The following is a 26074-nucleotide window of genomic DNA, read 5'->3' on the forward strand; positions in this document are numbered from 1 at the left end:
ACTTTCTGCCATAAGGGTGGTGTCATCTGCATATCTCAGGTTATTGATCTTCTTTCACCACTTCTGGAAAAATTTCAGCCATTATCACTTTTAATATTGCTTCTTCATTGTTTCTTTTCTTTTGGAACTCTAATTCAACGTATATCAACCTTTTAATTCATTTTTCGTGGCTCATAATTTTGCTTTTGGATCTGCTCTCTTTTATATTCTTTAGATCTATTTTCATGTACTAATTCTCTTTCCAGTTACATTTCTAATGATGTTTAACCTGATCATTAAAATTTTCATTCAACAATAACATATTTCCTTTTTAAAAGTCTTATTTGGTTCCTTTGCAAACTTCATTGGTCATTTTTTTAACATTTTCTTGTTTCTTATTCAAATTTTCAACCTTATTTTTTAATTTCTTTAAAGATAATAAACACACTTATTTTATATTCTGTAACAATCTAATATCTGAAGCTTTTCTATAAGAAAGTATTAGTCACTCAGTTGTGTCCGACTTTGTGACCACATGGGCTGTAGCTTGTCAGACTCCTCTGTCCATGGAATTCTCCAGGCAAGAATACTGGACTGGGTAGCCTTTCCCTTCTCCAGAGGATCTTCCTAAACCAGGGACTGAACCCCTTGCATTGCAGGCAGATTCTTTACTATCTGAGCCACCAGGGGAGCCTTCCTTAAATTGCTTCTAATTCATGGTACCTTGTTTTCTAGTGTGTTTTATACATTGACTTAAAGCTCGTGGTTCCTGTGGGAACTGTTTGAGGCTGGAGTTGAAGGATGTTCTCCAGAGAGGGACATCCTTTTGCTTATACTAGCTGCCTGAGAGTAGTACCAACTTAGGACAACTCTAATATAAATTTTCAGCATACAGTGTTTGGGACCACTTAGACATTAAGATGGAGAAGGCAATGGCACCCCACTCCAGTACTCTTGCCTGGGAAATCCCATGGATGGAGGAGCCTGGTGGGCTACACAGTCCATAGGGTTGCTAAGAGTCGGACACGACAGAGCGACTTCACTTTCACTTTTCACTTTCATGCATTGGAGAAGGAAATGGCAACCCACTCCAGTGTTTTTGCCTGGAGAATCCCAGGGACGGGGGAGCCTGATGGGCTGCTGTCTATGGGGTCGCACAGAGTCGAACACAACTGAAGCGACTGAGCAGCAGCAGCAGCAGACATTAAGAACTGTTAAAGGGTTGAGATTTTACCCTGCTATAGTTAGCCTGCCATAATTGAACGACTTTTAGAAGACATGTGACCCTTGGTTCAGAGACTAAGGACAGGTTATTACTCAAAGCAATAACAGTAGCCAGAGTGTCAGCATTTGTGTTGGTTCCTCACATCCCAATCCCCACAGGGCACACAATGTGGGTTAGGTGACATCTATACATGCAGTAAGTTGCATTATAGAAAAGGAACACTGAACTTATAGGACATGGATATTTTATAATGGGCAGAAAACATGCCTGCCTTTTTTTCACAGAGGTAGACATGGCTATCTTCCAAGGTTGTAAGTAAATCTGTCTCCAGAGGGAGATATTATCATTATCCTCCAAAACTATAAAAACTGTTGAAAAGATAGTCTGGAACAAAGACAGTTCCAGAAACTTAAGACAGTCATGAAGAATTCTCTCTTAAGAGGAGGTAGTTTTAATTGGGCCATGAATCTCTGCTTGTGTTTGCAAATTATTAGTATAGCTTTTCCTTCCCTTCTATCCAGAGCCAAGGTCAAGACTGGTAAGGTGTCCAAGTTTGTGTGTGTGTATATATATGTATGTATTTGTGAGAATCTCCTATTAGATACCCTACCTTGAAGAGGATTTTGGATTTGTCTTCTGTCCCTACATCCTTCGTGACCATCAGAACTCTAGTTCAAGTTCATCAGAATTTAGAAGATACTCCCCCATAAAATCTCCCTTATGCGTTTACCTCTCCAAATCCCTGCTTTCACTTGGCATTTGGCCTTTCTTAACTCTTTGCTAGTTCAGTAATGTATTTGAACAGATGTTTCTTATGTTCTATCCAGTTTTGTGTGTGTGTGTGTGTGAGAGAGAGGGTTATTCTGTGTCTCTAATCTCCCATACTGCCAGGATGGCTAAAATGGAGGGAAGATAATAATGACTGAAGTTCAGGGTATCATGAGTCATCTGTATGAGTGCTGGATTCATCCAGAAAGCTGGCAGGCTTAGACAAGAATATACTTAACCAACATGATTAGGAAATTGGGTTTTTCAGTTAACTAGATTTTTCCACTAGTTATCTGAAGAACTGTCTGCTCTGAGAGTAATATCACCCACAAAGGCTGGTATACACAGGAAGCAAAGCTTCAGTTTTCTCTGAGTTGTATGTAGTCACTGCACGCAGGTGAGAAACAGGAGGGAAAGGGGCAGGGCACAACCTTTAAAAAATAACATTGCTGTTGAAGATAAGACATAAACTGGTTAGAACTGATTAGACCCAAGATGGTGGAAGATTTGACTTCCAGTAGACCTTGAGCTTCATTATATGCTCATTGCAATACAGAAGCATGCTCAATCACACACCCTCAGGTGTCAAGACAGTTCCGAGGCTGACCATAAAAGAACAAAAAGTGGACGGTGGTCCAATACCTGGAAATCTCTATCCCTTCTTCAAAATAGATGGAATAATCCTCCCATTCCTTAGCCTTTGAAATTACTCCGCCCATATAAAGTAACCACCCTGTATTTGGGGCCTCACTTTCTGAGATGGCCCACACTCTGTCTATGGAGTGTGTATCTCCTTAAATAAATCTGCTTTAACACTTAGTTCTCAGAGCAGAGCCCCCTTGCCTGCCCACTTATATCCCTCACAAGTGTCCTATATTAACACAACTACTTCTTGCCTATCACTTTGTTTCTCACTGAATTCCTTCTGCACTGAGACATAAAGAACCTAAGCTTCAGCAAGTCCAGACACCAGGTAAGTGATTTTAATTAAAAGACAGTGGGTTCCAGATGCAGACATAGAGAACAAACTTGTGGACCCAGTGGGAGAAGCAGAGGGTGGGACAAATGGAGAGAATAGCATTGAAACATAGACATTACCATATGGTAAAATAGATAGCTAGTGGGAAGCTGCTGTATAATACACGGAGCTCAACACAGTGGTCTATGACAACCTAGAGGGGTGGGATGGAGTGGAGAGTGGGAGGGAGGGCCACGAGGGAGGGGAGATATGTAGACTTATTGCTGATTCATGTTGTATGGCAGAAACCAACACAACATTGTAAACCAATTATCCTCCAATTAAAAAATAAATTAAAAGAATAAAAAAAAAAAGACAGTGGGTTTGAGTCCCAGACTGTGGATTCAAGTTTCAGTCTGAGTTTTGGCTGGGTTTGAATCCCATCTGCGGCGCGATTGGGTTTGAGTCTCAGTGTGAAACTAGGTGTGTGGTTTCAGCTGTAGTCACTAATTATTTTGTTGGCAATTTTAGAGATGCTGCATGTATTCAATTTCATACTTTTGACATAGTAACTATTTAGTCACCTTTGACCTAGTAACTACTAGGTCACTGCAGGTGTTCAGACACTCTGAAAATTTGCTCCTCAGAGTGGCCCAGGATTAGCAGCATTGGCATCAAGACCACCTGCAGTGCAGATAGAAATGTAAATCTTAGTCCCCTGCCCAGCCCTACAAGAATCAAAATCTTCACTTTAGTCAGATCTTCAGATGGTTCATTTGTGCATTAATGTTTGAAAAGTACTGCCCTAGAAAAATACTTTAAAGGTATAGTTGCTTATGACTCTATCAGTAATAAAATTTGGAGGTGGTTATAATAGGATGGAGAAGGCATGGTTAAAACTGCAAGGAGATCAAACCAGTCCATTCTAAAGGAAACCAACCCGGAATATTCATTAGAAGGACTGATGTTGAAGCTGAAGCTCTAATACTTTGGCCACCTAATACGAAGAGCTGACTCACTAGAAAAGACCCTGATGCTGGGGAAGATTGAGGGCAGGAGGAGAAGGGGACACCAGAGGATGAGATGGTTGGATGGAATCACTGACTCAGGGGACATGAGTTTGAGCAAACTCCAGGAGATAGTGAAGAACGGAGGATCCTGGCATGCTGCAGTCCATGGGGTCGCAAAGAGTCAGACATGACTTAGTGACTGAACAACAAGAAAAGAATCAGAATCTAGGAATTCCCTGTGGTCCAGTGGTTAGGACTCTGAGCTTTCACTACTGAGGGTGCAAGCTGAATCCCTGGTTGGGGAAGAAAACCATGCTGTATAGCCAAAAAAAAAAAATAACAAATCAGAATCTGAGGTCCACTTCTAAGTAACAGTGTAACAGTCAGCGAATCACTTAACATATCTAAATGTGGGATCAAAAAAAAAAAAAGTGCCTATGACAGGGCCTTCCTGCTGGCTCAGTGGTAGAGTCCACCTGCCAATGTAGGAGATACTAGAAAACTTAATTTAGACAATCAGAGGAATACTTTATGTATCAGCTACAGGCAGGGATACTAAAACTTCAGTCAGAATTCTTCTAATTTCTATAGAAGGAAGAAATATTTTCTGGAAGAAAATATTCTTTTGTACCTACTAAGAGGGACCAACTCTTCATCAGGTTATATATATTATTAACTTTCTTTTCTCATGAGGTTCATTCTCAGTAAAATAAAGGTATATATATATATATTTAAAACCTCTGAACTTAAGCCAGTTGATGTCATGTTTTACTACAATTTTAAAATGAAAATATTAACAAATTAAAAAAATAAAATTAAAACATTAGCATAGAATTCTTATGAATTTACTAACAGTTTGAAATAAAACAATTTGAAATAAAAATGCATGATCAAAAATGTTTGAGAGATACTCTATATAAAAAAATTATGGCAAATTACCCACAGTCTATATACTATTGTGAGTTTTGCTTGTTTGATGTTTACTCCACAGTATGAATGGACATCCCTTCCTATTAATATGTTTCCTTATTGGCTCAAACAGTAAAGAATCTGCCTGCAATGTGGCAGACCTAGGTTCGATCCCTGGGTTGGGAAGATCCGCTGGAGGAGGGCATGGCAACCCACTCCAGTATTCTTGCCTGGAGAATCCCATGGACAGAAGAGGTGCAGTCCATGGGTCACAAAGAGTCAGACACGACTGAGCGACTATGCACACGGCACAGTGGCTCAGATGGTAAAGAACCTGCCTGCAGTACAGGAGACTAGGTTTGATCCCTGGGTCAGGAAGATACCCTGGAGAAAGGAATGGCAACCCACTTCAGTTCTAGCCTGGAGAATTCCATGGACAGAGGAACCTGGTGATACAAATTAGATTTATACCACTTAAAAAAAATATTTCATTTTAATTTTTTTGATCATGTCCCAAGACATGTGGGATCTTAGTTACCCAACAAGGAATCAAACCTGTGCCCCTGAACTGGAAGCACTGAGTTTGAACTGCCAGAGAAATCCCATAAACCATTCTTGTAAACAGCTATGACATAATCCACTGAAAGGATGTGCTATTATTTATTTAACCATATTTTAACTCTTTCTAATTTTTATCATAAAAACCATGGTCATGTACATCTTTGTACATATGACTTTGCACACCTGCCTGATTATTTTCTTTCTGTCCACTTAAGTTAGTGCTTTATTTTTTCATTCTCCATAGAATACTAACACTGTGATTTTCTAACACTGAATAGTCTGATATGTACCATTACAGCAAAACTTCCACATTCTGAAAGATTAGGATAAATACATCATCAAGGATATAACTAGTGCATTTACTAAAACATATCATAATGATAAAAACAAATGATCACACAATAATCTTCACATTGACATAAAATTGATATTGTCCCTGTTGAATAAATTTTGCATTTCATCTTTATTATGTTCTAATACTCTTACTGATTTATCTTAGTTTCAACTAATAAAGAATTAATATTTCAAACTGTTAAGACTGATCAGTGTCATTGCCTACATATATTGATCACCTGCCAAAGACACTAGCTTGCCTGATTACTTCTTTTCAAAACTGAAGTAAAGTCGACTTACAATATTGTCTTAGTTTCAGGTGTACAACACAGTGATTTAGTCTTATATATACATATATTTTTTTCAGATTATTTTCCATTATAGGTTATTATAAGATACTAAATACAGTTCCCTGTGCTACACACAAAATCTTTGTTGCTTGATTACTTTTTTGAAAGTTCTCATAAGTAGAATTGTTAAGTCAAAAGAGAAATATATTTAAAATTTGAGGGGTTCTGGGGGTCCAGTGGTTAAGAATCTGCTTGCTAATGCAGGGGACACAGGTTTGACCCCTGGGCCCAGAGGATCCGCCCACATGCCACGGAGCAGCTAAGCCTGTGTTCCACAGCTACCGAGCCTGCACTCTAGAGCCCATGCTCCAAAACTACAGAAGCCACTGCAGTGGGAAGCCTGCACGTGCAACGAAGAGTAGCTCCCACTCGCCACAACTAAAGAAAGCCTGTGTGTAGAATGAAGACCCTGCACGGCCGAAAAATAAAAAAATAAATACATTTTTAAATGCATATTGCCAGAATGCTTCTGAGAAAGTAATTTTGTTGTTTAGTCACTAAGTCATGTCTGACTCTTTGCAAATGGACAACGTGGACTGCAGCACACCAGGTTCACCTGGCCTTCACTATCTCCCCGAGTTTGCTCAAGCTCACATCCATTGAGCCTGTGATGCTATCTATCCACCTCATCCTCTGTCACCCCCTTCTCCTCCTGCCCTCAATCTTTCCCAACATCAGGGTCTTTTCCAATAAGCCAGCTCTTTGCATCAGGTAGCCAAATTGTTGGAGCTTCAGCATTAGTCCATCCAGTGAACATGCAGGGTTGATTTCCTTTAGGATTGACTGGTTTGATCTCCTTGCAGTCCAAGGGACTCTCAAGAATCTTCTCCAACACCACACTTCAAAAGCATCAATTCTTTGGTGCTCAGCCTTCTTTGTGGTCCAATTCACACATCCATACATGACTACTGGAAAAACCATAGCTTTGACTATAAATGGATGTTTGTCGGCAAAGTGACATCTCTGCTTTTTAATACACTGTCTAGGTTTGACAAAGCTTTTCTTCCAAGGAGCAAATGCCTTTTAATTTCATGGTTTCAATCACTGTCCTCAGTGATTTTGGAGAAAAGTATAACATTGCTCAATTTCCCTTTCTTTAGTGAAAATCAAGCAGCAATATTTGCCAATCATGAGAGGTGAAAAGTGATTCAGGAATTATTTAAGGCTGTGCTCTCAAAAGAAAGGGGGTGAGGTAAAAAGGATGAGTAGGAAAAAAGTTGTCAACCTGATCCCAAGGGGAGCACTGGAATATGGCTTGCCCTACAAGGGGACCGATTTTTTGTACTACACTATCTGCTGGTCATTAGTGGTGAGCCGCCTCTGGGCATATACTGTCTTGGATTAAATAGTTCCTTTTGTCAAGGGTCATTCTTTAGACTCTAGGGAAAGGAGAGCTGTGAACTTTTAGCTGCCAACACTCACAGAAGCTCCAGAATGGGTATACCCTCCTGTAGGGAATATTGGTGGCTGTAGTTGAGTTGTATCCCTTCAAATTCATGTCTACCAGAACCTCAGAATGTGACCTTATTTGATGAATAGCTCTTTGTAGGATGTAATTAGTTATAAGGTAGATGAGGCTCAGGATACACCACCTCAACATATGGCACTTAGCGTATTTTCACCTGAAGGAGTTTGAGAAAACCGCAGAAGTAGGAAGGTCATTGTGAACAATCCACCACTCCCAAATCAGGCCAAAAAACTTTCTTGTGAAAGGTGCCTTCCCTATATCTAGAGGAAGGGAGCATTCTTATCTCTTGAAGACAAAGGAATGCTGAGAAGAATGTGAAAAAACAAGCCTTACTAGTTTGTTCCCCATTTTACTATACTTACCCTATACACATCAAGTTATCATTCAGTCCAGTTCAGTCGCTCAGTCCTGTCCGACTCTTTGCGACCCCATGAATCGCAGCATGCCAGGCCTCCCTGTCCATCACAATTCCTGGAGTTCACTCAGACTCATGTCCATCGAGTCGGTGATGCCATCCAGCCATCTCATCCTCTGTCGTCCCCTTCTCCTCTTGCCCCCAATCCCTCCCAGCATCAGAGTCTTTTCCAATAAGTCAACACTTCGCATGAGGTGGCCAAAGTACTGGAGTTTCAGCTTTAGCATCAGTCCTTCCAATGAACACCCAGGACTGATCTCCTTTAGGATGGACTGGTTGGATCTCCTTGCAGTCCAAGGGACTCTCAAGAATCTTCTCCAATACCACAGTTCAAAAGCATCAATTCTTTGGCGCTCAGCTTTCTTCACAGTCCAACTCTCGCATCCATACACGACTACATAGCCTTGACTAGATGGACTTTTGTTGGCAAAGTAATGTCTCTGCTTTTCAGTATGCTATCTAGGTTGGTCATAACTTTCCTTCCAAGGAGTAAGCGTCTTTTAATTTCATGGCTGCAATTATCATCTGCAGTGATTTTGGAGCCCCAAAAAATAAAGTCTGACACTGTTTCCACTGTTTCCCCATCTATTTCCCATGAACTGATGGGACCAGATGCCATGATCTTCGTTTTCTGAATGTTGAGCTTTAAGCCAATTTGTTCACTCTCCTCTTTCACTTTCATCAAGAGACTTTTTAGTTCCTCTTCACTTTCTGCCATAAAGGTGGTGTCATCTGCATATCTGAGGTTATTGATATTTCTCCCAGTAATCTTGATTCCAGCTTGTGCTTCTTCCAGCCCAGCGTTTCTCATGATGTACTCTGCATAGAAGTTAAATAAGCAGGGTGACAATATACAGCCTTGACGTACTCCTTTTCCTATTTGGAACCAGTCTGTTGTTCCATGTCCAGTTCGAACTGTTGCTTCCTGACCTGCATATAGGTTTCTCAAGAGGCAGGTCAAGTGGTCTGGTATTCCCATCTCTTTCAGAATTTTCCACAGTTTATTGTGATCCACACAGTCAAAGGCTTTGGCATAGTCAATAAAGCAGAAATTAAAAAAAAAAAAAAAAGCAGAAATAGATGCTTTTCTGGAACTCTCTTGCTTTTTCCATGATCCAGCGGATGTTGGCAATTTGATCTCTGGTTCCTCTGCCTTTTCTAAAACCAGCTTGAATATCAGGAAGTTCACAATTCACATATTGCTGGAGCCTGGCTTGGAGAATTTTGAGCATTACTTTACTAGCATGTGAGCTGAGTGCAATTGTGCGGTGGTTTGAGCATTCTTTGGCATTGCCTTTCTTTGGGATTGGAATGAAAACGGACCTTTTCCAGTCCTGTGGCCACTGCTGAGTTTTCCAAATTTGCTGGCATATTGAGTGCAGCACTTTCACAGCATCATATTTCAGGATTTGGAATAGCTCAACTGGAATTCCATCACCTCCACTAGCTTTGTTTGTAGTGATGCTTTCTAAGGCCCACTTGACTTCACATTTCAGGATGTCTGGCTCTAGGTCAGTGATCACACCATCGTGATTATCTTGGTTGTGCAGATCTTTTTTGTACAGTTCTCCTGTGTATTCTTGCCACCTCTTTTTAATATCTTCTGCTTCTGTTAGGTCCATATCATTTCTGTCCTTTATTGAGCCCATCTTTGCGTGAAATGTTCTCTTGGTATCTCTGATTTTCTTGAAGAGATCCCTAGTCTTTTCCATTCTGTTGTTTTCCTCTATTTCTTTGCATTTATCTCTGAGGAAGGCTTTCTTATCTCTCCTTGCTATTCTTTGGAACTCTGCATTCACATGCTTATATCTTTCCTTTTCTCCTTTGCCTTTCGCTTCTCTTCTTTTCACAGCTATTTGTAAGGCCTCACCGGACAGCCATTTTGCTTTTTTGCATTTCTTTTCCATGGGGACTGTCTTGATCCCTGTCTCCTGTACAATGTTATGAACCTCCGTCCATAGTTCATTAGGCACTCTATCTATCAGATCTAGTCCCTTAAATCTATTTCTCACTTCCACTGTATCATCATAGATCAGATCAGATCAGATCAGTCGCTCAGTCATGTCCGACTCTTTGCGACCCCATGAATCGCAGCATGCCAGGCCTCCCTGTCCATCACCAACTCCCGGAGTTCACTCAGACTCACGTCCATTGAGTCAGTGATGCCATCCAGCCATCTCATCTTCTGTCGTCCCCTTCTCCTCTTGCCCCCAATCCCTCCCAGCATCAGAGTCTTTTCCAATGAGTCAACTCTTCGCATGAGGTGGCCAAAGTACTGGAGTTTCAGCTTTAGCATCATTCCTTCCAAAGAAATCCCAGGGCTGATCTCCTTCAGAATGGACTGGTTGGATCTCCTTGCAGTCCAAGGGACTCTCAAGAGTCTTCCCAACACCACAGTTCAAAAGCATCAATTCTTCAGTGCTCAGCCTTCTTCACAGTCCAACTCTCACATCCATACATGACCACAGGAAAAACCATAGCCTTGACTAGACGAACCTTTGTTGGCAAACTAATGTCTCTGCTTTTGAATATGCTATCTAGGTTGGTCATAACTTTCCTTCCAGGGAGTAAGCGTCTTTGAATTTCATGGCTGCAGTCACCATCTGCAGTGATTTTGGAGCCCAGAAAAATAAAGTCTGACACTGTTTCCACTGTTTCCCCATCTATTTCCCATGAAGTGGTGGGACTGGATGCCATGATCTTCGTTTTCTGAATGTTCAGCTTTAAGCCAATTTGTTCACTCTCCTCTTTCACTTTCAAGAGGCTTTTTAGTTCCTCTTCACTTTCTGCCATAAGGGTGGTGTCATCTGCATATCTGAGGTTATTGATATTTCTCCTGGCAATCTTGATTCCAGCTTGTGTTTCTTCCAGTCCAGTGTTTCTCATGATGTACTCTGCATATAAGTTAAATAAACAGGGTGACAATATACAGCCTTGACGAACTCCTTTTCCTATTTGGAACCAGTCTGTTGTTCCATGTCCAGTTCTAACTGTTGCTTCCTGACCTGCATACAAATTTCTCAAGAGGCAGATCAGGTGGTCTGGTATTCCCATCTCTTTCAGATTTTTCCACAGTTTATTGTGATCCACACAGTCAAAAGGCCTTGGCATAGTCAATAAAGCAGAAATAGATGCTTTTCTGGAACTCTCTTGCTTTTTTGATGATCCAGCAGATGTTGGTAATTTGATCTCTGGTTCCCCTGCCTTTTCTAAAAGCAGCTTGAATATCAGGAAGTTCACGGCTCACATATTGCTGAAACCTGGCTTGGAGAATTTTGAGCGTTACTTTACTAGCGTGTCATGAAATTAAAAGACGCTTACTCCTTGGAAGGAAAGTTATGACCAACCTAGAAAGCATATTCAAAAGCAGAGACATTACTTTGCCAACAAAGGTTCGTCTAGTCAAGGCTATGGTTTTTCCTGTGGTCATGTATGGATGTGAGAGTTGGACTGTGAAGAAGGCTGAGCACTGAAGAATTGATGCTTTTGAACTGTGGTGTTGGGAAGACTCTTGAGAGTCCCTTGGACTGCAAGGAGATCCAACCAGTCCATTCTGAAGGAGATCAGCCCTGGGATTTCTTTGGAAGGAATGATGCTAAAGCTGAAACTCCAGTACTTTGGCCACCTCATGCGAAGAGTTGACTCATTGGAAAAGACTCTGATGCTGGGAGGGATTGGGGGCAAGAGGAGAAGGGGACGACAGAGGATGAGATGGCTGGATGGCATCACTGACTCGATGGACGTGAGTCTGAGTGAACTCCGGGAGTTGGTGATGGACAGGGAGGCCTGGCGTCCTGCGATTCATGGGGTCGCAAAGAGTCGGACACAACTGAGCAACTGATCTGATCTGATCTTACTAGCGTGTGAGATGAGTGCAATTGTGCAGTAGTTTGAGCATTCTTTGGCATTGCCTTTCTTTGGGATTGGAATGAAAACTGACCTAACCCAACTCTAAGCCTATAATCATAAGGGATTCCTAAATCAAATTAGTTCTAGTGGTTTTCCTTACTTTCTTCAATTTAAGTCTGAATTTGGCAATAAGGAGTTCATGATCTGAGCCACAGTCAGCTCCTGGTCTTGTTTTTGCTGACTGTATAGAGCTTCTTCATGTTTGGCTGCAAAGAATATCAATCTGATTTCAGTGTTGACCATCTGGTGATGTCCATGTGTAGAGTCTTCTCTCGTGTTGTTGGAAAAGGGTGTTTGCTCTGACCCATGCGTTCTCTTGGCAAAACTCTATTAGCCTTTGCCCTGCTTCATTCCGTATTCCAATGCCAAATTTGCCTGTTACCCCAGGTGTTTCTTGACTTCCTACTTTTGCATTCCAGTCCCCTATAATGAAAAGGACATCTTTTTTGGGTGTTAGTTCTAAAAGGTCTTGTAGGTCTTCATAGAACTGTTCAACTTCAGCTTCTTGAGTGTTACTGGTTGGGGCATAGGCTTGGATCACCGTGATATTGAATGGTTTGCCTTGGAAACGAACAGAGATCATTCTGTCATTTTTGAGATTGCATCTAAGTACTGCATTTCGGACTCTTGTTGACCATGATGGCTACTCCATTTCTTCTAAGGGATTCCTGCCCACAGTAGTAGATATATAGGTCATCTGAGTTAAATTCATCCATTCCAGTCCATTTTAGTTCGCTGATTCCTAGAATGTCGACGTTCACTCTTGCCATCTCCAGTTTGACCACTTCCAATTTGCCTTGATTCATGGACCTGACATTCCAGGTTCCTATGCAATATTGCTCTTTACAGCATTGGACCTTGCTTCCATCACCAGTCACATCCACAACTGAGTATTGTTTTTGCTTTGGCTCCATCCCTTCATTCTTTCTGGTGTTATTTCTCCACTGATCTCTAGTAGCATATTGGGCACCTACTGACCTGGGGAGTTCCTCTTTCAGTATCCTATCATTTTGCCTTTTCATACTGTTCATGGGGTTCTCAAGCCAAAAATAATGAAGTGGTTTGCCATTCCCTTCCCCAGTGGACCACATTCTGTCAGACCTCTCCACCATGACCCGCCCATCTTGGGTGGCCCCACATGGCATGGCTTAGTTTCATTGAGTTAGACAAGGCTGTGGTCTGTGTGATCAGATTAACTAGTTTTCTGTGATTATGGTTTCAGTGTGTCTGCCCTCTGATGCCCTCTCACAACACCTACCATCTTACCTGGAAGTGCAGCCACTGCTTTTTTTGTCATGCCTCAAGGCATTCAGGATTTTAGTTCCTCTACCAGCGATTGACCCCATGCTCCCTGCAGTGGCAGCGAGGAGTCCTAACCACTGGACTGCCAGGGAAGTCCCAAAATATTTCTAAAAGACTATTCTGACAGATATAATAGAGGAAGCTGGAATCTTCATCTAAAAGGCTAGAGAGATGCAGGTGGTCTGCCATAAACCTCTGAGAAGTTCTGGGGCTGCTGGAATTGGCATACAAGGGAGTGCACCAACAGACTTAAGAACCGGGATGTTAGTTGGAGAATTGCATATAGGTCTGCTGACCCTCTCTTATTAGCGCCTTTCTTCCTACAGGCAAAATTGTCAAATCAAGGGCATCAGACATTTAGCCAAAAACAGAAGTGCTCTATTCTGAGAGGAGGGAAATGCTAAGCCTCCTAACATAAGTAGTAGCTCTGCAGAGGAAGATAAAGAGACAACTGATAAGAGGCATTAAGAGTCAATCTGCAGGAGACTTCCCTGGTGGCTCAGTGGTAAAGAATCTATCTGCCAATGCAGAAGACACAGGTTCGATCCCTGGTCCTGGAAGATCCCACATGCCCTGGGGCAACTAAGCCTGTGCTCTACAACTACTGAAGTCCCTGCATCCTAAAGCCTGCACTCCACAGCAAGAGAAGCCGCAACAATGAGAACCCGGCACACTGCAACTAGAGTAAAGCCCACTCCGCAACGTGCACCCAGCACAGCCAAAATTAAATAAAGTTAAAACAAAACAAAACAAAAAAGAATCAGTCTGCAAGGCAATGAGAGTCTAAAGTCAAAGGGTGGAAAAAACGGGGAAGTGACATGATAGCACTGGAGAAGAGGAAGGAAAATACCAGAGAGATTAAGAGAGAAAAATGAATGGAAAATACCCTCATAAAAGATCGTATCTTCAAGATTACAGAACAGGGACTTCCCTGCTAGTCCAGTGGCTAAGACTCTGCCATGCAAGGGGCCAGAGTTTGACCTCTGGTCAGGCAACAAGATCTCACGGGTCACAAATGTGAGTTCACATGCTTCAGCAAAGATGTGCTGCAACCCCGTGTGCCACAGTTAAGACCCAGTGCAGCCAAAAAATAACCCAAGAGAGATTACAGATCACATGCTAGACATTTCTATGGAAAAAACAGGACACTTAAAAAAGGTTAGGTAAAACAGTCTTAAAACACATCTGAACCACTGAATGTTAGACAATAGGTAATACCTTCATGGTTCTGAGGAAAATTAATTTTTAACTTGGAATTGTATACCTAGACCAAAACTAAAAAATATCAAATGTAAGAATGTGGAAAGCAACCAGTCTAATCCTGGTTCATTGAGAAACTCATAGCCCATTTGGGAAGAAAGACACGTAAACGTGATACACATAAGATAAGCAAAGTGTAGAGAGGTCTCACAGGATGTCATCATTATGAATGCTGCTGCTGCTGCTAAGTCGCTTCAGTCATGTCCGACTCTGTGCAACCCCATAGACTCCCACCAGGCTCCTCTGTCCCTGGGATTCTCTAGGCAAGAATACTGAAGGGGGTTGCCATTTCCTTCTCCAATGAATGAAAGTGAAAAGTGAAAGTGAAGTCGCTCAGTCAGGTCTGACTCTTCATGACCCCATGGACTATAGCCTACCAGGCCCCTCCGTCCATGGGATTCTCCAGGCAAGAGTACTGGAGTGGGTTGCCATGTCCTTCTCCACATTATGAATGAGGGGCACCCAAACTTGTCTCAAGGTAGGAGAAGTCTTCTTGAAAGAGATGATCCTGAGCTAAGCCTTAAACCATGAGGAAACAACTCAGTGAATCTCTTCAACAAATTTCCCTGACTTAGATAAGACTGTGTTAAGAGAAATTTTATTCATATTCAAATTTGACTTTCACATAGCTTAGAATCTGGTCATGACTAAGGGCATAAGTATTAAAAAAAAGTCATGACTTTGCTTACTATTCCCATCACATATTCACAGAACCTGATACACAAGATCTGCAGCTCAGTTCTCCTCATGACTAATCCATTGTAAGTCGGGCATACCCACATTTTGACTTGAACAAACTGTTGAAACCATCACTTTTTTCTTTCATTGAAGTTCTCTACCTATGTCAAATGAACTAAATTTGTAATGTTTAGATAAAACTTTTCAAAGTCCTTACTGGCATGTGATTAGGCCTTACTAATTTCTGGGTGGTTATCATTTATTTTTTTGTTTGTTTGTTGGAAACTTAGGGCAGGCTCCTTTCTGGTGTCAGGGAATAATTAATACTATAGAGGGGCTAAGAAGTTTAAAGAATGACTGGCAAAGTCATATTTGTGGACTTTTTCTTTTTTTGTATGTTTTCCTGAAAACACAGTAAGCCAAAGAAACGAATAAGGTTCCAATGTAGTCTTTCATGTATTCCTTCCTACTTGGAATTCATTTTTAATTCTTTTTTTTTAATTTTTAATTTTCTGAATAAAAAAGTCCCCTCAGCAATCAAAATGAATTAAGCATCCACGGTGAGACTGATTAACCTATTTTTAAATTTTTTTGTAGCATATTGTAGTTATCATATATTTGAGGACACCTGATATTTTTCTGTACATGAACTACCAAAACAAAGACAATGAAAAAGATTTTGTAATCTGTCTGGAGAAAATTCTAATCTTTAAGGATCAAATTTATTCACCATGATGTTTTAGTTATTAGAATAGAGAGATTCAGCTAAAAGATAAAGAGGGAGTGTTTTAGTAACATTCTTGTAGTTAGATTCCCCTTTATGAAAAGAAAAAATGTAAATTAAAAGCCCTAGTCTGGGGATGGGAGAAGGCAATGGCACCCCATTCCAGTACTCTTGCCTGGAAAATCCCATGGACGGAGGAGCCTGGTAGGCTGCAGTCCATGGGGTTGCTATGAGTCGGACACAACTGAAGCGACTTAGCAGCAGCAGCAGCAGTCTGGGGATACCAAAAAGTCCCTCCCACGCCCACTGATTGCGATGTAGTCAAGGACCATTTTCTTCTCCTTTTCAGGATGGGGGTTTCCCTCGTAGCTCAATCAGTAAAGAGTTTGCCTGCAATGCAGGAGACCCGGGTTCGATTCCTGTGTTGGGAAGATCCCCTGGAGAAGGAAATGGCAACCCACTCCAATATTCTTGCCTGGAGAATCCCATGAACAGCGAAGCCTGGCAGGCTACAGTCTATGGGGTTGCAAGAGTCGGACAGATGGAGAGACAGACAAAGACAGGGTCAAAACTCAGGCTGTGTCCTGGGTTAAATAGTGTCTCCTCCAAACTTCATGGCCACCTGGAAGCTGAGTGTGATCTTATTTTGGAAATAAGGTCTTTATAGATGTATCCAAGTTATGATGCAGTCATACTGTATTAAGGTTTAGGCCATAATCCAATGACTGATGTCCTTTTAAGAGGGGAATCTGGACACAGACACAAATGAATGAAGAGCATGATAAGAAAGAGGCAGAGATTGGAGTTATCCTGCCACAAGCCAAGGATTGTCAAGGATTACTGCCAACCACCAGAAATGAAGACAAGAGGCATGGAGCAGATTTTCCCTCTGGGTCTCTGAAAGGTACCAACCTTATATACACCTTGATTTTAGACTTCTGGCCTCTAGAGTTACAAGAGAATAAATTCTTTTCTTTTTAAGCCACTCAGTTTACCGTAATTTGTTAGAAGAGTGCCAGGAAACTGACATAGGCATGAACCTCTTCCTCCACTGGATCAGCACCAGATGGGCATCCCTCTCTTGATCTGGCCTGCATCCTCATTCCAGTAGGTAGAGAGGTCTGATTCCTAATCCCATAGCCTCCAATTCCTCTTCTTCAGCTTCCCTGGCACTGACTTTGTACTCAAGAGTCTAGAATCTGTTTCCCCACTAGCCTTTAAACTTGAAGCTTTATTCCCAGACTTTAAAATCAATGTTTAAGTAAACTAAATATGCCTTTCAGAAGAGTAACAGGTATTTACATAGCAGCTAATACTCTGAAACTTGACTGACTAGAGAACTGCTGCTGGTTGCGTGAAAACAGCAAAGGCAAGGAAAGCCTCTTACATATACTGAGAAAATGAACATCTCAGTGGCAGTGGCAACTATAAATTCTGTGTATTTCATAAGTCCTATGGCTCAGATGGCTTCCCTGGTGGCTCAGATGGTAAAGAATCCACCTGCAATGCAGGAGACCTGGATTTGAACCCTGGGCTGGGAAGATCCTCTGGAGAAGGAAATGGCAACCCACTCCAGTATTCCTGCCTGGAGAATCCCATGGACAGAGGAACCTGGTGGGCTACAGTCCATGGGGTTACAAAGAGTTGGACACGACTAACAACTTTCACTTTCATAAGCCCTGTGACTCTTCTATGCACTGAGAAGGGGGACCTAGTGACTGATATCAATCAAATATGAAGGAAACGAAAACAGACATGGTAACTTTAACATATAAAAGTAGAGTCAATGACAAAGAGGATGAATGTCTCAACGGGATAATTTAATCTTGATTTCGCTCAGTTGTGTCTGACTGTTTGTGACCCCATGGACTATACAGTCCATGGAATTCTCCAGGCCAGAATACTGGAGTGGGTAGCTGTTTCCTTCTCCAGGGGATCTTCCCAACCCAGGGATTGAATCCAGGTCTCCTGCATTGGAGGTAGATTCTTTACCAGCTGAGCTACCAGGAAAGCCCAATGTACACTAACAATACTTGGCAGTGCAGTCTATCCTCTATTGTCTTAGAGACCTGGGATTAAATTGTATCACTGACGGACCATACAAATTATCCTCCTGGAGCCTCAGTATTGTTATCTGTAAAATGGAGATAATGCATAACTTCCTCACAGAGTACTCGTTAAGGATTACATTAGCTAGCTTATATAAAATGCCTGCTGCTGCTGCTGCTGCTAAGTTGCTTTAGTCGTGTCCAACTCTGTGCAACCCCATAGACGGCAGCCCACCAGGCTCCCCCGTCCCTGGGATTCTCCAGGCAAGAACACTGGAGTGGGTTGCCATTTCCTTCTCCAATGCATGAAAGTGAAAAGTGAAAGTGAAGTCGCTCAGTCGTGTCTGACTCTTAGCGACCCCAAGGACTGCAGCCTACCAGGCTGCTCTGTCCATGGGATTTTTCAGGCAAGAGTACTGGAGTGGGGTGCCATTGCCTTCTCCGATATAAAATACCTAGGATTCAGTAAACAGTAGCTCTCATTCTCACTCTACTTACTTGCCAAAGATTGTCATTTTTTTCCTCAAGCCACCTGCCCTTACTCCCACTGATTCTTTTGTCCTCTGCACTTGATCGTGCTTCCCACATCATATAGAAATGAAAAGTACAGATCTTCCTCAGTTTACGATGGGATTATGTCCCATAAAAACCCATCGTTAAATTGAAAATAAAATGAATTTAATACACCTATCCCACTGAACATTAGAGCTCAGCCTGGCCTACCTTAAATGTGCTCAGAATATTCACATTAGGCTACAGTTGGGTGAAATCATTGAATGCAAACCCTATTTTAATAGTGTTGAATATCACCTGTAATTAATTGAATATTATACTGAAAGTGAAAAACAGGATGGCTGTAAGTGTATTGGTTTCACCTTTTTTTCCTCCACTAGCTCGTCTCCTTCAATATATGAGAAGTTCCTTCCTCTTATTAAAAACAAACTAATAACAAAACAAAACTCTGAACTTTTCTTGACTATGGTAGCTACAATCCTAGCTTTCTCTTACCTTTTTTAGCCAAGTTCCTAAATTTTTCATTTAAATTTTATTTACCTTTTGGAAAAACATTACATGAATCAAAATTCCAAAAGGTATGCAGTACAAATTCTCCCTCCTGTCTCTGATTCTCAAGCAGTTTTTCTCCCCTGATCAGTTTCTTGTGGTCCTTTTAGAGATAAGTCATGCCTATATAAGCAAGTATATATATATTTTTTTCTTTGTTTAAAAATGTTATCATATTAGGGACAATCTTCTAATTCTTGCTTTTTTTCCATTTAAAAATATATATTAGAGGTCTTTCCATTTAATTACCTAAACAACTGCCTCATGGTTTAGGTCTTCTGAAAAGCACATGATGCCAAGATACAATTAGACCTGTAAGAGACTTATTGGAGGAAATGCCTATGTGAGTGAGAAAGGAGGGAGCTGAAGGAGCTGTCAGGTCCCGATGATCTGCTCTTGTGAAGGAGAGCGGGAAGGAAGGAGGGTTGGGTAGGCAATGACTCAGACTGCAACACAGTTCTAAGAAAGTTTCAGATAGGCTTAAATCTGAGGAGTTTTTAAGCTAGAGTCACTTTCAGAGGAACCTGGCATCTTGCACGAATGGACCTGTCTCAGTATCCTGCTATGTTCAGTCATAGGCTAGGAGCAATTGTTGGGCACTGTGAGCTTACTGCAAATGCAGTGGTAGATTCAAAGCTTAGCAGCTGGGGCCTTCCTGCAAGGAAGAAATCAGAGAGGCACATTCATAGCTTTTACAATACTTTTAGGGCCTTATAATAATCCATTGGTGCATGTACTATAATTTATCCATTCTTCTTCTAATGAACATTTTTGTTGTTTCCCAGTCCTTTCCTTGGAGAAGGCAATGGCAACCCACTCCAGTACTCTTGCCTGGAAAATCCCATGGATGGAGGAGCCTGGTAGGCTACAGTCCAAAGGTCTCGAAGAGCCAGACACGACTGAGTGACTTCTTTCATTTTTCACTTTCATGCATTGGAGAAGGAAATGGCAACCCACTCCAGTGTTCTTGCCTGGAGAATCCCAGGGACAGGGGAGCCTGGTGGGCTGCCATCTATGCGGTTGCACAGAATTGGACACGACTGAAGCGACTTAGCAGCTTAGCAGCAGCAGTCCTTTCCTAGTAGAAACAATGCTCAATGAATAACCTTAAGGTATATCATCTTGCACACATAGGGAATTCCACAAATTGGGCTCTTGGGGAAATACACGTTGAGATGGAGATTAACATGAGATCAGTTAATTACAGAATGTTGATGAGATCAATACTTCTGGAAGGAAAAGGAAGAAAGCTGGATGGGGGAGACTGACAAATTGGTCTAGGATGCATGCTCAGTGATGGCCTGAGTCAACCCAACTTGGCTTAAGAGTCTTCAATGGCTTTCGACTGCCTATAGAATGAGGAAATCTAAAGCGTCCACTTACTATATATAACTCTTCATAATCTGAACTTTTGTTTATCTCTCCAGTCATTTCTTAACCAACCCCTTTTCCTGCCTTAATTAATCTGTAATGTTCAAGCTAGTTGCATTGAATATATTAGGTTCTCTCATGATACATGCACATGCCATTTTGCGAGAAAAAATTCTCTGTTCTTTACTTCTCCACTTGTTCTCCACATAAGATTCTTCAAATTTTGGCGAAAAAGCTACCTCCTTCATGACGCCTACCCTAACCCCTCCGGAAGTCCTCCTATTCTATTGCTCTTTGTAGCCACACAGTTTGTTTTTAATTTGCTTGCATGTTTATTACTTCAATACGTTTTAATCCCTAATGAAAAAGACCAGTTTTCAATCTGGTATCTCCAGCACTTATGCCGGGAAACAACAGAAACTCAGATACTTCATGATTTACATCAAGATCTGAGGAAGTTTCCCAGGAAACTTTGTAATAAATAAACGGTCCTCTTTCCTCCTCCCTCCAGGTTTCCAGGTTTCCTCCAAAACCTAGCAGGCAGGTCACTATTAACTTTCCTTGCCACTTCAGGTGGAATTGGCTATTTCCTCCTCTGCTGCTGCTGCTGCTAAGTCGCTTCAGTCGTGTCCGACCCTGTGTGACCCCATAGACGGCAGCACACCAGGCTCCCCCATCCCTGGGATTCTCTAGGCAAGAATACTGGAGTGGGTTGCCATTCCTTCTCCAATGCATGAAAGTGAAAAGTGAAAGTGAAGTCGCTCAGTACCAGGCCCCTCAGTCCATGGGATTTTCCAGGCAAGAGTACTGGAGTGGGGTGCCATTGCCTTCTCCTCTATGTAAGTCCTATTCTAGCACTAACCAGGTTTAAGATTGTATCACAAGCATCTGATACATTTTATGCACGAGACTTTCTTGAACATTCTAGGAAAACGTCACTATTATGCAAAAATCACACAAAACCAAAAACCCCTCAACAGTCCAATCCAAATGATTGTTTTCAAACGCTTCATCCCGCAGATACTTTTATTGTCCTTAGACAGATGGCCAAAACCTTGGTACATATGCTATGAAGAGACCATGATTAGAATGCTAAGAAAACGAAGACTTGCTGCTGGGGCGCGAAAGTTCTCTAGCTGATGACTAGGAGGAAACCGCTGAATGTTCAGCTTTTGAAATACGGTTTTTGCATAGCAAAGAAAAAAGATTAACCTATCAGGAAGAACCGAGCACATCCAATTACCAATCAAGAGCCGGAAAGAAGCCAAAGCCAGGGGATACCCACGTATCAACGAGAACGTCATTCTCTCTTCTTCGCCAATGAGCAGTCGGATGGGGCGGGGCAAGAGGCGGTCCAATGGCCATAAAAAACAAACAACAATCTTCAGTACAACTACCCTAACCCCAGTCCTTGCCTAGCAAACCTCTGGAGCAAACTCCTGGGCAAGGCGCTTGTTAAATACTTTCCACTCTCCTTCTCGCCCGGGGACAGTTTTAATAGAATACTTTCCTTACATCAGAACAAGGGCCTTCTTTCCACCAGCTCCCACAGATTCGCAGAAACCACACTTCAACTTTGCGCTTTCTACCTTCTCAGGAACTGGCAGTCCAGCGCTACCTGAGGTGGGGCGACCTTCGTGCGCAGGCGTACATGCCTCCTGGAGGCGGGGCTATAGCGACCCATGTCAGCATGGGAGTTGTATTTCTTTCGGCCGCAAAACTCAATTATCTCGGAGGCAAAAGGAACTACATTTCCCGGGAGTCTCCGTGACTGCGGGGCGGGCGGGCTGATTCGTTAATGAGCTCGAGGAAGCCGCGGCGCGGCCCACCAGGTTCCAAAACAAGGAAATGAAGGGGGGAGGCGGGACTGGGGGTGCCTGCGGGAGCTGCCGCCGCCGCCGCCGCCGCCGCGGAGGAGGAGGAGGTGGAGGAGGTGGCTGCAGCGGCCGCCGAGAAGTCCCTTGCTGAAGGCAAATCGCAGGGCGGCGGGCGGCGCGCGCGCGCGCGCGCCCGAGAGGTGGCTGTTGGAGAAGTGGAGCGGCGGTCGCGGGGGGAGGAGGAGGAGGAGGAGGGACTGAGCGGCGGCGGCCCCCGCGTCCCGGTGCCTCTATGGGGAAAGCAGACAATGGATTATGATTTCAAGGCGAAGCTGGCGGCGGAGCGGGAGCGGGTGGAGGATTTGTTTGAGTACGAAGGGTGCAAAGTGGGACGCGGCACCTACGGGCACGTCTACAAGGCGAGGCGAAAAGATGGGTAAGAGCAGGGGCGGGGGGAGAAGGCTTGCTCGGGTCCTCGCCCAGCCCGCGACCTCGCGGGATGGGTGGGTCGAAGCCCAGTCGGGCCGTGCCCGGGCTGGGGGCGAGGCGGAGGTGGTCTCGGGGCTGCGTCCCGGGGCAGACTCTCAGGAACGCGGGTTCTGCCAGACCCCAGCGTCGCGCCCGTCGAACTCCCGCGGCGCAGCGTGGTTGGGGGGCGTAGGTCTGGTCCCGAAGGGCGCTCTCCGCGTGCCAGGAGCTGGCGGCGGGAGTCGAGTTGGGACCTCGGTTGGAGGTGGAGTTTGGGGCGGGGGGGATGTCTGGTCTCCAGGGGAGACGCTGAGGGCTGGGAGAGCTCCGCCGAGGAGTTGCCGCTCCGGCCCTGGGCTGCTGGTGACGGTCGTGGTGGAACTTCCAATCGGCTGAGCGCCTCCCGGGGGCGGCGGTTTGAAACCTCGCGGAGGAGTCTGTCGGGCCGCCCAGAGCGCCTGGGTCCTCGCCAGCCTCATCAGTGTGAGCCGTTGGGCACCTTGGCCCTGGGGGCTAGCCAGCCCGCTGGTCCCTCGGCGCGGTCCCTTCTGTCCCTGTCGTGTGCCTGGCGGCCACTTCTTCACGCCGCTTCGCCAGGCTGCGAGTTCTCTTTCTCCGATTCTCAATTTCCAGTTCCGCGCCTTCCCCTCGAATGTAGGACCTTCTGAGAGAGGAACCGCGTTTTACTGGCAGAACTTCCGAGTTGGTTCTTGTACCTCATTTCGCCGCACCTTGGGTATTCTTACGTACTCCACTGCATCCTCTGCCAGAAGACTGCGTGCTGAGGTTTATCGGGCACCTAGATTATCCAGAACGGAATTCGAGTGACACAGTGCTGGGCCTGAATCTTTGTTTTCGTGGCCTGAGATAATTTTAGGGACCCCTTAGTAAGCTCTTACTGATTGTTCTCTTAGGAGAAGAGCTGGACGTTGTATTGAAAAACGCCTGTCCTTAGTCCTGGAGGGCACGAGGCTCGTACTCCAGGACAGGTGGAACCAGTTCCCTGCCTGAGAAGCGTGGGTTAAGTCAGTCATCACCTGAGAGCCCATCCTGGCAGGAATTCCCCTTCCCCAGAGTTAGGGAGCCCAGGAACATCTGCCTATCCCGCTTAAACTTTAAAGACGGTCAAACTATGTGGAAGAGAGTTTTTAGGATCGTAGCGAAACATTTCTGAATGAACTGATTATCAGCCATAACGAAGATGGAAAGATCTGAAGTCCTACTTATCGTTCTGCGCACGCTTTTGTAATTGACATGGCTGATCGATGGACTCAAGGATCAAAGTAGTAGTAGTATGTGGGTGTGTGTGTGCGCGCTTGCTTACTTGCTGATTTCATACGGGGAAGGAGCAAGCACAGCTTTATAAACTTTTATCATGAAGGATGGTGAAAACTACAAGGTACTTTGCAAGCGTAAAGGATTGTTATTATTGCAAATAACTTTTTTCTCTTGTTATAGCTGAATGGGCCCCAGAGTATTTAGTTGTTTGTAAACTTTTCTCATAATTCCTTTAGTTAATTGCCAGGTGTCCTTGAATTAATATCTTGGAGTGCGAAATACTATAATTGTATTTTGTTTTTTGGAATATTTATGCTGCTTGTTATACTGGTGTTCCTGTGGGAGTCTTAGCAGATATATTTGGGGAAAGAACATCTAGCTTTTCTGTTTGGACGATAGTGTTACAAGACAAATCAGAGGTGGTGTTTTTCATATTCCTCATGCTAACTTCTAATATATTTGAACTGGAATTTTTAAAATGTATTTTAATTTTGTTGTTAAAAAAGATTAAAAAATTTTTTAAGCAGGCAACTTTTGAAAAAAGTTAAAATTCTGCTTCTGAATTGTATTTGAATAGCACAGGCTACAACACCGAATAGATTATTTAATTCCTGCTTCTATTCTTTTTGAATATTTTCCCCTCTAATAAAATTTTTGATTTGAATACACTTCCTTCTTGAGTGATATTTGATTAGAATTAATAAAGCCTCTTTGGTAGAGTAAGATCAGTTGGTGTGTCTTCAAAATATTATACTTAAAACTGTTAGGATCTGAAAGCATTAGTTTAAATAAAAATTACATGTAAGAAAAATCAATATAAAGACTTTTTTCTTAGACAAAGAGTCTAGTTGAAATTTGAGGCTTTATAGTGAACACCCACATCTCTTGTGGCTTGGTAGCAAGATTAGTTCTGTGTTCATTGATACCAGCTGATTTGAAAGAACAGAAAGTTTTTAGTGATGACTCTAAACTGATACAGATTTGCATCCTAAAGCATTTTACACTCTGATCATGGTAAATTACAGTGTAGCTCTTTCCAGAACTTATTTTGGTTAACTCAGAAGTATAATGCTATTTTAGGGAGCAAGAGAGAAATCACATGAGTACCTTAAAGAGGAACTATTCTGGTGTATATAATGTAGCATATAGGCAAAAAATTGTTCAGGTCTCTAGAAGAAACACTAGAAGAAGTAACATTCATTAGAAAAGCTTCTGGTTATAGTTCAATAGTAGAGTTTACAAAACCATAGAATGTTATTTCCTTTGAAACATGACTTTAACTTAGGCCCTGTTAATTATGCTACATAAATTTGTAACAGAATGGAGATGCAAGATTTACAACTGGGTTTTTCACGTTTAATAAAAATGAGATTTGTTTCATCTTTTTGTTCTGAAGGAAGGGGATTTTTTTTGACTCTTTGACTCAACTTTTTTTTTTTTTAATCAGTCATAAAAGTTATTCTTGAAGAGAAACTAGACTATTTCTAGACTTTATGAGCAAGAATTTGTAGTACAGTTTTTTTTTCAACATTAAGAAAAACTCATAACAGTATGGTTACAAATCTCAAGACCACATTTATCACATTTGAAACACTTCTTGTTTTCTTTGATAAAGGAATATTGTTAAAAATGTTCTTTTGTAAGAGATTCAGGCAAATACAGTTCCATACTAGCGTTATGTCTGAAAACTGTTATACCCAACAATAATACCATTCAACTTTGCAGACATTCATTTAGCTCTTTGAAACCACTCCAATAAAAGAATGCTCCTTTTTGGGGATATTTTGAAATACAGTAATTGAAAGTGAAATGGCTGACAGAGCCATCTTACAGAGTTTCAGTTTTGCCTAAGGGTTTCAGATGAGAAGTAGTTGGTAACTACATGTCTTAATGTCTGTCATGAAATCCTTCACAATAAATGTAATCAGTCCATGTAGATACATTTAGGTAAATGATAGGTACAATAGTGTCTGCCTATTTTTGATGGGTTTTTCACATTAGTTTGTAGTTAATATAGGGGATAGTATTTGCGTTTTTGGAGACCTCCCAAAGATTTAAGATACGTTATTAACGATCATAATATTTTAGAACTTTCAAAGATTTTAGGTAATCTAGTCTAATTTCTTTTTACAAATGAGAAAACCAAAGTTTTAAGAGATTGTCATGCCCATAGTTTTGGCA

The 26074-nt window shown here is 42.4% G+C and overlaps 2 protein-coding genes and 1 long non-coding RNA gene across 10 annotated transcripts in view; 2 read left to right on the forward strand and 1 right to left on the reverse strand.

The window, feature by feature from the left end:
• LOC147365838 (uncharacterized) overlaps positions 1–6546 on the forward strand; it is an 85709-nt gene extending 79163 nt beyond the window's left edge. Inside the window, exon 2 of the long non-coding RNA XR_015132894.1 lies at positions 6298–6546. This is a non-coding gene — a long non-coding RNA (uncharacterized LOC147365838). The remainder of the gene's footprint in view (positions 1–6297) is intronic.
• AMD1 (adenosylmethionine decarboxylase 1) overlaps positions 1–21950 on the reverse strand; it is a 55252-nt gene extending 33302 nt beyond the window's left edge. The window contains exon 1 of the mRNA XM_086317324.1: positions 21846–21950. The gene's annotated coding sequence lies outside the window, so the exon portion shown is untranslated. The remainder of the gene's footprint in view (positions 1–21845) is intronic.
• CDK19 (cyclin dependent kinase 19) overlaps positions 21842–26074 on the forward strand; it is a 170319-nt gene continuing 166086 nt past the window's right edge. For 2 of the 8 annotated variants that reach the window (XM_086317312.1, XM_086317314.1), the window contains exon 1: positions 21999–22583. In XM_086317312.1, coding sequence (XP_086173438.1) covers positions 22456–22583 — 128 coding nt within the window. In that variant the 5' untranslated portion in view covers positions 21999–22455. Of the gene's footprint in view, positions 21954–21998; positions 22584–26074 lie in introns of those variants that run through there. The other 6 variants (XM_086317317.1, XM_086317320.1, XM_086317316.1 and 3 more) reach the window with 6 other exon arrangements.

This window comes from Bos grunniens, chromosome 9, assembly GCF_055505025.1.
Source record: "Bos grunniens cultivar Pamir isolate PY7600 chromosome 9, Bosgru_T2T1.0, whole genome shotgun sequence".
Classification (NCBI taxonomy): Eukaryota; Metazoa; Chordata; class Mammalia; order Artiodactyla; family Bovidae; genus Bos; species Bos grunniens.